Source organism: Triturus cristatus, chromosome 10 (genome assembly GCF_964204655.1).
Source record: "Triturus cristatus chromosome 10, aTriCri1.1, whole genome shotgun sequence".
NCBI classification, from domain to species: domain Eukaryota; kingdom Metazoa; phylum Chordata; class Amphibia; order Caudata; family Salamandridae; genus Triturus; species Triturus cristatus.
The window spans coordinates 890749841-890764405 of record NC_140593.1 but is presented as its reverse complement, the minus strand read 5'-3'; the positions used below and the strand labels follow the sequence as shown (position 1 = coordinate 890764405).

General features: G+C 44.9%; 1 protein-coding gene across 2 annotated transcripts in view; it reads right to left on the bottom strand.

Moving 5' to 3' along the window:
- The window catches only part of LOC146796188 (unconventional myosin-Ig-like), a 1225789-nt gene that overhangs the window by 1100555 nt on the left and 110669 nt on the right, over positions 1–14565 (bottom strand). For both annotated transcript variants that reach the window (XM_085628614.1, XM_085628615.1), the window contains exon 4: positions 3840–4005. In XM_085628614.1, coding sequence (XP_085484740.1) covers positions 3840–4005 — 166 coding nt within the window. The remainder of the gene's footprint in view (positions 1–3839; positions 4006–14565) is intronic.

The following is a 14565-nucleotide window of genomic DNA, read 5'->3' as shown; positions in this document are numbered from 1 at the left end:
AGGTGTACATGCAATGGTACAATGCAAAGACGTAACAGTGCTGGACCTAAAGTGGGCTGTGAATGTACACTTAGAGTGTGCCTGCAAATTATATGGTGGATCCAGGGCTCCAGTTTGAGAAGCCCAGACCTGCCGGAGAATATATGAGGAGTCAGCAATTCCTCACACAGATTTCTGAATTACTGGAGTGAAGTGAGAGGCTTCCTTTGTGCTTCAAGAGGTTTCTGTTTGATTCAGTGATAGATCACAAGGAGGGGGGCTGGACACATCTCAGAAAGGGAGCTGGGGCTGATGAGGGAATCATAAAGAGTAGGGCCTGGAGCCTGGGATTAACCTTTTGATGCACGTATCACTGTGGTTGACATTCAGTGTAAACTATGGTCACTACCATCAATTGTGTTGTGTTTTGGGTCGAATGACTTCAAAGCAATGCCTGCTGTGACAGACATCTTTCATGAGGAAAGAAGAAATAGAGAAGTGCCCACTTAAAGAAGCAGAACCGCAACATAAAACTTTAAAAATCCAAACCCGAAATCACATTTGGTGTCTCGAAAAGAACTATAAAAGAGGAGGTTGTGCACCCATAAATGTGTCATCTGCCAAGCAGCCAGATGAGCTGTGTGAGAAGCACTTTAAGTCTTTTGCCTGTGACCAGTACTCGGGGCAAAAGCCTGCTAGTCTCTCTGCTGAGTTAAGGAACATCACCCAGGACGCCAAGATCACCTGCCTTGTGGCCTGGAGCACCATTGCCTGCCTTTTTGCCAAGATCAGTGTGCCCTGCAAGGGAGTGAAGACCCTTGGAGAGAGCGAGGTCCGAACGGCCCTGAATGAGGATTCGCTGAGCGGGGTGTGAGGGTGTGCACTGATCGAACAATTGCCCAGGTGCAGTATCGGCTCTGCGACCCTTGTGTGCCGGGAGAGGGATGCACTGTTCTGAGCCGTATTAGAAGCGTTGGTTGGAAAGCACCAAGCCGCACCACCGTGCCGTGGAGACCCTGTATGCCAGAGGGGATCACCTGTGACCTGAGTTTAGGCCAGGTGCGCGGGACATGTGAGTGCCAAAATCAGTGAACCTGTATGCCAGGAGGGGCTGCAGAATTGAAGGTGATTACATAAGATCCTGATTACCACGACAAACCCTTATGCAAGGAGGGCTGCCAGTACCACTTTGGCCTAGGATTCAGGTCTTTGCCCAGACTGAAGGAGAACTGCTGTGATCAGCGGGTCGAGCCCTCATGCTGTAATCTACACCTGTCAAAGTTCCTGAGGTTCCCCAAGACGCGGCCAAGGACGTTGCACTCTCGTTGAAGCTACAGTTAGGAGCTAAATGATCACACCAGCACCCCCCACCTGCAAGGGAAAAAGACCAACTTACTGCTGAGCAGGAGCAGATCCAATCACTGGAGATTGACCGACAGCACTGATAAACAGGAAGAGCCTGCGGCACCAGGTATTGTTGTGTCCATCGCAAGTGGCCCGACTTTGCAATACAGGATCCGAACATGGGAGCGCCAGATGAGATGACACTTGCTGCACATCTGAACACTGCCATACCACCAGAGCAGGTAAGACTGAAACTGTGCATTTGAGGTCCCAGAGGACTTGCTGTTAACGGTGCTGCACCACCATAGACACTTTTGAATAATTCCTAAAGAGTCAAATAAGGTACTCTTGAGTATGGCCTAATAGTTTGAATTCCCTAGATGCGGGCTCCGGTGAATGGGGAATAACCCCAAACATGTTACATGAAGGAGGTTGGACAGGGATATGCCTGATAACTACTTGTGCCCCAACCTCAAGCGGAGATTTGTTACTGCTTCTGAATGTCGTATACAATTGCATGAGTAGAGTTAGAAATAAAATACTTTTTTTTTTTTTAGAAAAGCGACTATTGTCTGGACATTGATTCATTGTTTGCACTATTTGCCTTCTGATTTATGAGTCATTGACGGGTATCTATATCCCCCGGAGGGAGCCTTGACTGCTCGACCACAGCTACCACTGGGCGTCAAGTGCAGAAGGGGTACTTGGCCCAGTTGATCAGGGACCCCTAGTAGTTTGATCCCCAGGACATCAGGGGTGAAAGGTCTCAACCACCATGGTTGGGCCATTAACTTCTGCGTGCACTGTGGTACCCTAAAAGGGGTTCTAACAAGGTAAAGTGTAATCTCTACTGCTGTGCATCCAGCTTCAGTGTAGCAAGTAAGCATAATAAGGCTGGGATGAAACCCATCAACTGACCTAGATTTAGAAGCATCTATGACTTGAATGGAGACTACGCCGTCTAACGTCGCAATTTTCAAACGCTCCTCGCACCAATCCCTGCAAAGAAAATCAGCAATGTGCTCCACATTTCTGCACAGAGAAAGGCAGCTCTCAAAATGTTTTAAGGTAAAAAAATACTCTTGTTGGATCTGCTGTCCTTGATTTTAGGTGCAGGAAATATCTAGAGATGATTGGATGTTCAACACAAGCACTCCCTGTTTGGACACCCACTTCTGCAAAAAGGGGCGAATGTGCTGGATGAGCAACTAGATCAAAACTGCTATAGGCAAAAATGATGAGAAATATTCAAAGTGAATTTGAATTTATGAAGGTCCCATAGTTGGAGAAAATTGCATTGCAGGAGTAAGAGAATGGCCACTGCCAGAAATTAGTGATTGCCATGTAAAATATTAGAAAAATATGAAGGGGATGGGAGCCAACAGACAATATTCAAGACTTTATTATGCAATGGAATATTTAAAAAGGAAGACTCAATAAAGGGAAAGAGTGAAGGCCAATAGACACTGTCCAGGGTATGTTTGCATATGGGGCTGGAAGAGGGGGTCCGGGGAAGCTGCAGCACCTCCAAAAATAACTGTGCTGGAGTTAAGAAGGTAAATGCTTACTAAAAATGGCTTTAAATGTTGTCTTTATCTTATGTTTGCTGTGCATTCAAAGACAGGGGTCAACTGCCAGGCTATTTCTTCTAACAATGCTGCTTAATGTTCAACATGGAGGTGGTGTTTACTTTTTATTCTCTGACAGTAAAGTCAGAGGATTTTGTAAAGATAACTATGTGACAATCTTTCTGGAGTACAGGGGCTGTGAAAGGAAACACAACAAAATGTAAATACCTTGGTGGGAATGCCCCGACCTTCAGAGATACTGGTGGAGAGTGGTTTCCGCCATGTTCCAAATATGCCATAAACCAATTAATGTATTCCCTCGTCTTTGTCTTTTGAATGTTTGGGAAGCCACGGCCCTAACCAGACTTGAACGTCTCTGGGTCACACTGGGATGTATGATCGCCAAACGCAATATTGCTAGAACCTGGAAGGGTGGGGTTGCACTCAGACACGCTGATTGGGCATCGGACATGGACTGGTGCATGCAAGCGGAGAGGGCGGTGTATGAAAGCAGGGGTTGCGCGGGTAAATGGACCAAGGTATGGGGCCCCTGGAACGAAAGTAGACGTTTTATCTGTACCCCATTTAATGACGCATTGGATGCTGTTGACAACGTAACACCATAGGCTGGCTGTCGCAAGGAACAATGATATATTTGCGTTTTCCTTTGACCCAATGTATTCTTTTGTTTCATTTATATTTCCTGTTGTCCTCAGGAATTGTATTTTGTTTTGAAACTGCAATAGTATTGTTTATATTTGATTTATGTTTATTCCTAATAAACAGAGTTCTAAAAAAAAATTTAAGCACCTGTAAATATACTGTACAATTATTTCAAAATATATCAGCAGTTAAGGAAGCACACATGAAACACTTTTTTGTAATTCTAAAGAGTAATAGAAACAAATATTTTTAATAGGATCAAGACACTTAGTGGCTTTGACTTACTTTCTCGAGCAGGTAATTGTTGATGTGCCCGCCTGTGGGGTCTCCCTTGAAGTCAAAGTTGATGTCCATGTATTTGCCGAAGCGGCTGGAGTTGTCATTCCGGTTGGTCTTGGCATTGCCGAAGGCCTCCAGAACGCAGTTAGATTTCAATAGCACATTCTTCACTCTGGGACCAGGAGTAAAAATAAGCAAGATGGAATGAGAAAGAAGAACGCGTGTTATTTTGGTGATGGGATGCATGCCCATCAACCTGGACAGGACAGTACATCATCAGAAATACAGTCAATGGGCCTTTGTAACGTTAGCAATGCATCAAAAGAGCCTTGTGGACACCAGGGAGACATTTTGAAAACCTGCCTAAATGACCCACTTGTTTGGCGTAGATTGTCTGTCTTTCGCCCTGATTTGCCATTACACACCCACTGCACTTGATACCAAGACAGCGATGTACTCGTGCAATGTCTGTCAAACTTGAAGGAAGACTAGACTACAGCAATCAAGGATCCCATTTTTACTTTGCAACAAGTCAACAAATGAGCACAGTCAACATGTGGAGCTTGGTCCTAGTTCATCTTATTGCTATCATGTGTCCTTAGAATATGTAATCGATCAACAAAAAGTACAGTTCTCAGATGTAAGTACGTAATACCTGGACCATTTCTGCTTAGATGGACCAAGAAACATCACCAAGATCTTGGATTACCGAGCCACACTTATCGCTGAATGGCGTTCATCTTCCTCTGCCTACATGTGTACGAAGACGAACGTTCTCCTGTTAAGGGTGAAACCAAGGAACATCTTCTTTTTTCATAGTTCAGTCATAGGCTATGCTACTGACACCTCTGTAGGTTACAGACCTGGGCAAAATATCATGGTGCTCCCAACCCAGTGAGAGAAAGAATGTATGGAAACAAACCTATTAAGTAAGAGACAGAGAATATGAGGACACGGTCTGCTTTCATAATTCATGGCCTGAACCATACTCATAGCTCCTAAGGTAGACTCACATGCAGAAGGATGAGGGGCAAAGAAAAAGACCATCTAAGTGTGCCAGAAACTTTGTGCAGTGTGGAAAGTAATTTGCAATACAAAGAGTTTGGGGCACGAAAGTGATAATCTGCACAGCTGTCTCATTACATCTATCTTTTGATTTGACGTTAAACAAGGCCATTTGATTTTATAAAAACATATGTGTATCATTTACTTATGTATAGGGGCTTTGAGCCATCTCTCTTCATTCACCGGTCTGTTGTTTGGCGTCATTCGCTTTTTGAATACACCCACTACAGCATACAGCTTGGGGCAGTGGGTCAGTCGACTTCAACCACTGGCTAACTTCACTTTGATTGACTGCATTGTGCTCTCTCACAAAGAGAACATACACACAAAAAGTAGTTCCCTTTAGTGTCAGAGTTTATGGTTGCACATAATTATTGCTTTAGCGTTGCCTTTGTGATTAGAACCTGATGTAAAAGCCGGAGCCTTTCTACCAATTCGTAATTAGACACATTCCAGATCTATCAGTCCCTGCCTCCTGCTAATGATGTTTTACATTCCTTTTGGAGCTGTCTTTTTATTTACCTGATTGCTGCTATTTCATAGTATACCAGATTGTGTCCATTTGAATCTATTCTTTATAAAGTTATTCTATTTTTAGACTGCACATAACGAAATGCATTTATAACTGCACTGCTATAGGTATTTAGGTATTTTAACTGAGGACTAAAGCTATACTTGTAGACCAATTTCAATCTGTATATCCTGCTTATATGTCTTTCTAGTTTGCTTTCAGTGCTCTTGTAAGTCATGCTTATATAGATATTTAATTATTATATTACTATTTGAATCTGTGCTGTGCTGTCTGTCTGCCTATCTATCTATGCAAGGCTATCTATCTATCTATCTGTCTGTCTGTCTGTCTGTCTGTCTGTCTGTCTGTCTGTCTGTCTGTCTGTCCGTCTGTCCGTCCATCCCTCTCTCTGTCTCTCTCTCTCTATCTGTCCGTCCGTCCGTCCGTCTGTCCGTCCATCCCTCTCTTTCTCTCTCTATCTGTCCGTCCGTCTGTCCGTCCATCCCTCTCTCTCTCTCTCTCTCTATCCATCCGTCCGTCCGTCCCTCTCTCTCTCTCTGTCCGTCCGTCCGTCCGTCCCTCTCTCTCTCTCTCTCTATCTGTCCGTCCGTCCATCTGTCCGTCCATCCCTTTCTCTCTCTCTCTATCCGTCCGTCCGTCCGTCCATCTGTCCGTCCATCCCTCTCTCTCTCTCTATCTGTCCGTCCGTCCGTCCGTCCATCCGTCCATCCCTCTCTCTATCTGTCCGTCCGTCCGTCTGTCCGTCCATTCCTCTCTCTATCTGTCCGTCTGTCTGTCCGTCCGTCCATCCCTCTCTCTATCTGTCCGTCCGTCCATCCCTCTCTCTATCTGTCCGTCCGTCCATCCCTCTCTCTATCTGTCCGTTCGTCCGTCTGTCCGTCCGTCCATCCCTCTCTCTATCTGTCCGTCCGTCCGTCCGTCCGTCCGTCCATCTATCTATCCAACCCTCTCTGCCTGTCTTTGTGAGTCTCTCTATCTGTTTTGCAAGCCTTTCTTTGAATCTACATTTTCAACTTTCTCTATTAGTAATAAAGATTTACAAAAACATTACAAAAAAGCATTAATAAAGGCAAGAGGCTGACAGCCAACACTAGATCGATTGGCTTTTATAGGTCAGAGTAACCTTGAACTTTTGATTTTACTAAAATTATGTGTATAACATAGTTACTTATAGGGGTTTTCAGTCAGGCTTCGTCCTTAAGTTTGTTGTTGTGTCAGTCATATCTTTCTTCATACCACAGCCCACTTCAGCCATTGTCCGACTTCACTGTGAGTTACATACAATATGCTTCCCTTTAACAAGGAGAACATCCATACACACAAATAGTTCTCTTTAGAGCTAGGGACTGCTATGGTAATGTGTGCCTTTGAGTAAAGGAAACTATATTTTTGGTCCTAAATGTTTTTGGGGATGATAGGGTCCAGCAGCTTCCCCAGCAGTAATGTTTGCAAAAACCATGACATAACTAAACATGAATTTCCAATGTTAAAAGACTGGCGGCCAACGTCGGAGCTCTTGGCTTTGCCGAGCTTGTTTTCAGTGTGATATCATACAACAGAATACAGTGCTTTGGATGGGCTTCCAAATATGGTACTCTTTTCAGCACGTATTCCAGTATATAAACTTGCATCACCACATTCGGGCATATGTGATCCAATTATTATCGTTTACCTCAAATCTTTTGTGTTTGTTCAATGCACTCCTATGAGCACTTAAGTCATGGTAGTTGTTATGAGTGAGTGAAATTTGCAACAAATGTATTCTACTGGTTATGAATGTTACCCTGATTCCTGATCTCTTATCCTATCATGATCCAAAGATGAAACCGACAGAGATGCCCATTGTTTCTCTTACTCTATTCCCTGGCCATTGAGGCGCTAGCAGCCACCCTCCACGCACACAGGCAGGACAGGGGAGTCTTGCTAGGAGACGGGCTGCACTCGGTTTCACTCTACGCCGATGACTTACTCCTATACCTACGGGACATGCGCACAATTCCTCCGGACATAGCACCCATATTTGACAGGTTGGTGACAATGTCGGGACTGAGAGTTAACTGGGCAAAATCATGCCTCTATTCTTTTGATGCTGCTGTCTTGGACCATGCCTACCATCTCAGAGGCGCCCGTCTGACCTGGCAACCTGTAATATTCAGATTCTTTGGTATCCAGGTTTACCACGAACCTGTTGACCTGTTCAATAGTCACCTTACCCGAGTGGTGTCCTCGATTCGGGTGCAATTGACAATTCGGAAATCACTCCCACTTTCTGTTGCAGGGCGGATAGCCCTTGTCAAGATGGTAATGCTACCCCGTTTACTGTATTAGTTTGCCAATCTTCCCCTCTACATCCCTAAATATTTCTTTCATACACTTGAGAAGCTCACGAGGTAACTCCTCTGGCGCAACACAAGCAGTTAGGTGGCATTCTAAAAACTTCACTTGCCGACACCTGAGGGAGGGATACTGCTAAGACAAATCCAACCTGGAGCCTGCACCGCATTTTACATCCTATTTCACCCCTGCACCAAAACGACATCCCCATCCCCTGCACTGCTGTGTGTAGCACACTGGTGCTATGAATGGAGTCTACTGATCACTAAGGCTACCCAGCCATACGCCCCTTTACTTCACTACTGGTCACCCCTAGGGGAGACCAGACCACATGTTTGGGGAAACTTGTTGCCTGGCCCGAAGTAGGCATTTACCATTTGAGACCCTAGTGACAGACAAGGACTCCTACCTGGTCATTTTCTTCTGCACAATTCCATACTCTGGGCACTTGATGCATGCTGGGGTGGCATGCAACAGAAACGCTCAATGCACATCACTGTCCGATGTCTTCACGCCATGGGCACAGGTTGCCATTTGACGCAATGGTTTGCTGATTCGTTATGTACTCATGCTGCACTCCCACTGACCACTATATGCCGCTACAGGGAAATAGACCTGGGATGCCCTTGCACAGATAACGAGTGGAGGGTCATTATTGAATACCCAGAGCTTGTTCCACGCACCGCGTGTTTCCATTTTATACAATCCTACATACTCCACAGGGCTTATCTCACTCTTGATTAGATAAATCATCATTACCACCGTACTGATGCCATCAGCCTACGCTACTGCTGCTGGTTGGGTGTGACCACTCACTTGGTAAACTGCACAGAGCGACCAGTACCTCACACCTAAATCATAGGGACAGAAACATAGAGCCACCACCAGGGGCGGGGGGGGGGGGGGGGGACAGGCGGGTGTACCTTCCTGCCAGGTCCTGTGTCTCTGCTCCTGCTCTCGTTTTCCAGGAACATGAAGCACCCAGCACACAGGCTCCCCTGACCAATCACAACGCTGCTTTTACACAGTGCTCATCCATGTGCTGTAGAGGTTTGCATGTCATCCATGCAGGCTGTACTGCAGCCTGCATGGAGAACAGAAAAGCGTGCATGGTTGTTTTGGGCGGCCCGAGTTAAAAACAGTCATTGTGCACTTAGGAGGGTTGTACCCCCCTCCCCTGCTCTTCAGCCCCACCCAGCCCCCTCTCGCAAGCGGCCGCAGCAGGAGGACAAAATAAAATGCTAATAACATTACGTCTGTCAGTGGGGCGGCGCCTTAGCGGATGAGCCGCCACTGGCAGCCACTTGGTTCAGAGACCTGGGACTTCTCCTAGCAAAGTGATTAATCACCCGTGGATGAAGGTGACCAGCGCCTCCAGTGATCCCTGCCTGGGAGCTCTCCATGCAGGCCTAGGCCGGAGCTGATGGCGCTGCCTTACACAGAGAAGACACACCGGGCCTGCATAAGTACCCAATGGCAGCTAGCTGGAATGCCACCCTGGCTCCTTTCCAGACTGCCCTGCCGCCTGCCGACGGACTGCCTGGGGTGACCTCGTCTCGGGGAACAACCTTTACAACGCAACTTTTACAACGCACTACACTTACAACGCATTTTTTACAACGCAACATCCACTACAACGCATTCCATTACAACGCAGGACACTACAACGCATTTTTAAAAACTACCTTTACAACGCATTCCATTACAACGCATACTACCTTTACAACGCATACTATTACAATGCATAATATTACATTAAAACCCCTACACTATCCAACACTTGCCCTACTGTTGCACCCCCTGGAGTTAGAATAGTAATTTTTACCCCTATACTATCCAACACTTACCCTACTGTTGCACCCCCTGGAGTTAGAATAGTAATTTTTACCCCTATACTATCCAACACTTGCCCTACTGTTGCACCCCCTGGAGTTAGAATAGTAATTTTTACCCCTATACTATCCAACACTTGCCCTACTGTTGCACCCCCTGGAGTTAGAATAGTAATTTTTACCCCTATACTATCCAACACTTGCCCTACTGTTGCACCCCCTGGAGTTAGAATAGTAATTTTTACCCCTATACTATCCAACACTTGCCCTACTGTTGCACCCCCTGGAGTTAGAATAGTAATTTTTACCCCTATACTATCCAACACTTGCCCTACTGTTGCACCCCCTGGAGTTAGAATAGTAATTTTTACCCCTATACTATCCAACACTTGCCCTACTGTTGCACCCCCTGGAGTTAGAATAGCAATTTTTACCCCTATACTATCCAACACTTGCCCTACTGTTGCACCCCCTGGAGTTAGAATAGTAATTTTTACCCCTATACTATCCAACACGTACCCTACTGTTGCACCCCCTGGAGTTAGAATAGTAATTTTTACCCCTATACTATCCAACACTTACTCTACTGTTGCACCCCCTGGAGTTAGAATAGTAATTTTTACCCCTATACTATCCAACACTTGCCCTACTGTTGCACCCCCTGGAGTTAGAATAGTAATTTTTACCCCTATACTATCCAACACTTGCCCTATTGTTGCACCCCCTGGAGTTAGAATAGTAATTTTTACCCCTATACTATCCAACACTTACCCTACTGTTGCACCCCCTGGAGTAAGAATAGTAATTTTTACCCCTATACTATCCAATACTTACCTTAAATCCAATGTAATATTATGCGTTGTAATGGTATGCGTTGTAAAGGTAGTATGCGTTGTAATGGAATGCGTTGTAAAGGTAGTTTTTAAAAATGCGTTGTAGTGTCCTGCGTTGTAATGGAATGCGTTGTAGTGGATGTTGCGTTGTAAAAAATGCGTTGTAAGTGCATGCGTTGTAAAAGTGTGCGTTGTAACGACATACATCCCCTCGTCTCCAGAGGTTGCAGTCAGCCCCGCCCCCCCGGAGTACCATCCTATCTCCAGAATGGTGCTCTTTTACCCTCTCCTCCTGTTATAATGTGGCGCGGACCTGATGTCGGTGCTCCTTGTTTGGTTAAAAAAAAAAATCTGTTTCATAAATTGGTTTTTGAATCTTCTAACTATTGATGCTCTCTGCTGTTACTAAATATTTTATGTGTTTCACATTTGTTACATGTGAATGTAATATATAATATTTGAAAAAATGCAATAAAACGATTTAAACAAAAAACGAATGTTACCCTGACTGGAGGCAAAAAAACACACACAGTGCCATCGCTGATTCCCACAGAACCGAGAAGCTTGCACCTTCTCGCATACATTAGCACGTCGCTGACGTACATTTGTTAACACTGATTTTTAACATTTTCAGACAGACGGCTCTAATAAGGGAGAAAAAAGACATGAACAGTTTTCAAAAGCACGCTCAATGCTCTGCCAGGGCCTTAAAAAAACAAACCCAGAGGCCAGGGGCGTAGGAGACACTAAAATTCTGGGGGGGACAGGGACAACCTTGTGCACTTTCCAGTGACCCTATACAAATCACCGCCCGTTAAACAAATACAATCGCATACTTTCGAAGTGAAATATTGAGAAAAGCAGGCATGTAGTTACAGTTTGCATGTATGCTTTATTGGTATTTACATTCATATAGTAATGAGACCAAATGTTTAAAAAAAACATATATATGAATCTTGCATCTTAATACACAAAGCAAACAAAGGCCGCTGACTTAGGGTGGGGGCGTCGTGTTTGCAAGTGCATTAGGGTTTGAAAAGTACCTGCTGCTGCATTCCTGGTCTCCAGCAATTTTCAGGCAACAATAAAAATGTGAAGATAACTTTGGTGATTAATGTTCTGTTTTTTGAGAGAGATCGAAGGCTTGTCTAGTGAAAGTTTTAATTCAATAGGTCAGTGAGTTACTGCTTTTGTATGAGATATTCTTTTGGTATTTGAAGTTTATAAGTTAAAATCCTAACATTGAACAGTGAGCTATCAACCGTCATCAAAGAGCTGCATAAAAACTTCAATGTATAGATTAGAACGTTATGATTTTTCCCCAGTCTTTCCCTATCTTAATGTTGGAAAATGGGTTCATTAGGATAGAAATCAATTCTGATTATTGAAGAGAACCCCCCAACCATGGTGTTATGTTTTACATTCTGAGTTTGTGTTTCTCTAGTGTTGCAAAGCCGCCCTGGGCACTCCCCAACTTTTTGCTGACTGGTACTGGTGGTACCTGACTGACTGACCCTGGCCTCTGCCTAAACAGCCAGTGCTATTCTGAAAGAGGCACTTAAAAATACAGTGAAAACACCTACATACACTAGGGTGCACTATGGGTTAGGGTACCCCTATGATTGGCATGACCTCTCCTATAAGGCCCTAGTACATAATAGGGCAGGGGGATTAGAACTACTTTTAAGTCCCTAGAACATAATAAGGCATGGCAGTTTAGAGGCCAGCAGCCCTTTCTGCGCTTGCATGTGTGCACTGCTGAAGCCTGAGGCCAGTTTAAAAGTAGCCCTGTGTTATAGGGCTGCTTTTAAAATGCCAATTGTGCCCAAACTCGACTTTTGGGTTTGGGGAACTTACAAATTGATCAACTACAATGTTGGGGCAAAATTAAGTGGAAAAATGTTTTCCACTTAACTATGGCTGTATCATATTTGCCACATAATACATCATCTGCTGCATAATCTAACGATTTCCTCCAAAACAATTTTGTAGCTCAAACGGATCCCAAATTACTAAAAGAAATGTGACTTGTGTTGCTGTGAAGTTTAGGGCCCTTTGCAAAGGTTAGTAAAGAAAACAATTCCTAAGAAAACAATTGGTCCCAGACACTCCTAATGACACTCAAATTAATACCTGTAGGAGAGTGTAGTATGCAATCAATTCATACAACCAAAAATGTATAATGTTAAGGCACATTCAACAGGGAAATCTCATAGATAAGAGGCCAACCAAAGTCAATTAAATTGCAAACATCAATTTATTTCCCGCTGAATCATATTCATAAAATGCAAACTTAGGGGCTGACTACGATGGCAGGCGGACTTCAGTACCACCGCCATCGAATCGGGGAATGGGAACGCTGGCCTTCAAGGTGGAGGCCCCACGATAGGCATTACAATGCGACTGCCACTACGGTGTTCGCAGTGCCTATCTTTTACATTGCAGCAGGTGCTGGTGGCTGCATCATCCGCCGCAAAGTAAAAAAAAAAGGAACACGTTAAATATATCGGTGCCTGCCACATGGTGCAGTGATATGTTGTGGGGCATCGTAGATGCCCCCCAGGACCCATGTCTGAGGGCCAGGAGTAAAGGGGCCTGCTACGGGCCCCCAATGTCCCTTTCGCCAGCATTTCCATGGCAGGTGAACCGCCATTGATAAGCTGGCGGGTAAGGGACATCGTAATCCCTGCTGCGGTGCATGGTAGGCACCACCAGCATTGTAGAAACCACGAGCCCCTCCACCACACCGGCGGGCTCAGGAAGCCCGTCGGGTGCGTGGTGGTTGGTCTTTCCGACCACCAGGTAACCACCCGCCATTGTAATATGGCGGGCTGTGATGCAGTCACCAATGGCGGTGGGACCGCCACCGACGGGGTGACGTGGCAGTCCCACTGCCATTATAATCACCCCCTAAGTTTGGTGTGCATGCAAATCCTACATTGTCAACCCCTGGCAAGTTGCACTGCTAGTGCTGGAAAAAGGCCAATGGGGGTACCAATGGGTGAGGTGGACTGGCCTCAAGGGTCTTGTGACCTCAGTGACAGATTCACTGTCGATCTAGGATGTGCTTCTTCATATGCCTGCCCGTAAGACTGGAAGTGAACTGCAGTATGGATTGTGGTGGACAGGTCCACCTGCGGGTGCTAAGACACCTGGGCTTCTAAGGTCTATCGGGCCTTCTAAGGTGTAGCATCGGAATAAGCTCTGTCAGGAGTGTGGTATGGTGAACTGGTCATAAAGGTCTGAACATGGTTCTCCAGTTCCAAATTCAGCAGCTCTGGCCAGAGTGCCACATTCTCTCCCACACTGAACACCATACTGCCCCACTGAGAGAAACTCGCACTGCCTTCAGCACAACTCAATTGTGCTGCGACTAAATTCAAATTATGCACTAGACAACAGTAAAATGCTGCCTGAAAAAAAATGAATAACACCCTGGAAAAAGCAAACACTCATAGGGAATGCAAGAATAAGCAAAGCATGTGAACTGTAATCAGTAACAACATGGTTACCTTAACGGTTTTAAACTCATTATTCAGAAATCAGTAAGTGATTTTGCCTGAAAAGTTCAAGACATGGCTACAGGACCAGGAAGGGACCCCTTTCAATGTCCATTGCTTATATCCTTTCAAAATGTATGCAGTTTGGTTTAAAAAAAGACCACATCCCCAAACACAGAGCCGCATTTTATAAGCTAAAATATTTAAAAAGTTGAAAACGATTATATTAAACGTTTCCACTCTACCCATCAACCAGGTATTGCAGTCCCTTTAGGAATGGCGCACTTACCCACCCTGGGAAAACAATGTTGTTCAAGGAAAGAAGATAAAAAAGAAAGTAGCGCTTTCACTGGCAAACTCTGTAAAGTGGCGCTAATGTGTGTGGGTGTAAATAACAGTCTGGCCTGTCTGCTGTCCACTCTGTATTGCTTTATTTAGGTATTTAGCTATTTTTCTCTCCATTCCGAGGTTTTTCTTTTCAATAGAAAACGGTCAGAAATGAGGACATGTTCAGCCTTTTTTGGATCAATTTCACAGGGGAACAAATAAAGAAAAGGAGAGGCAAGAGAGAGTACCTTAAGAGCTGCCTCTTGAAATCAGCACGTAAGCAGGAGCGAGACAGAGAAGAAAGAGATG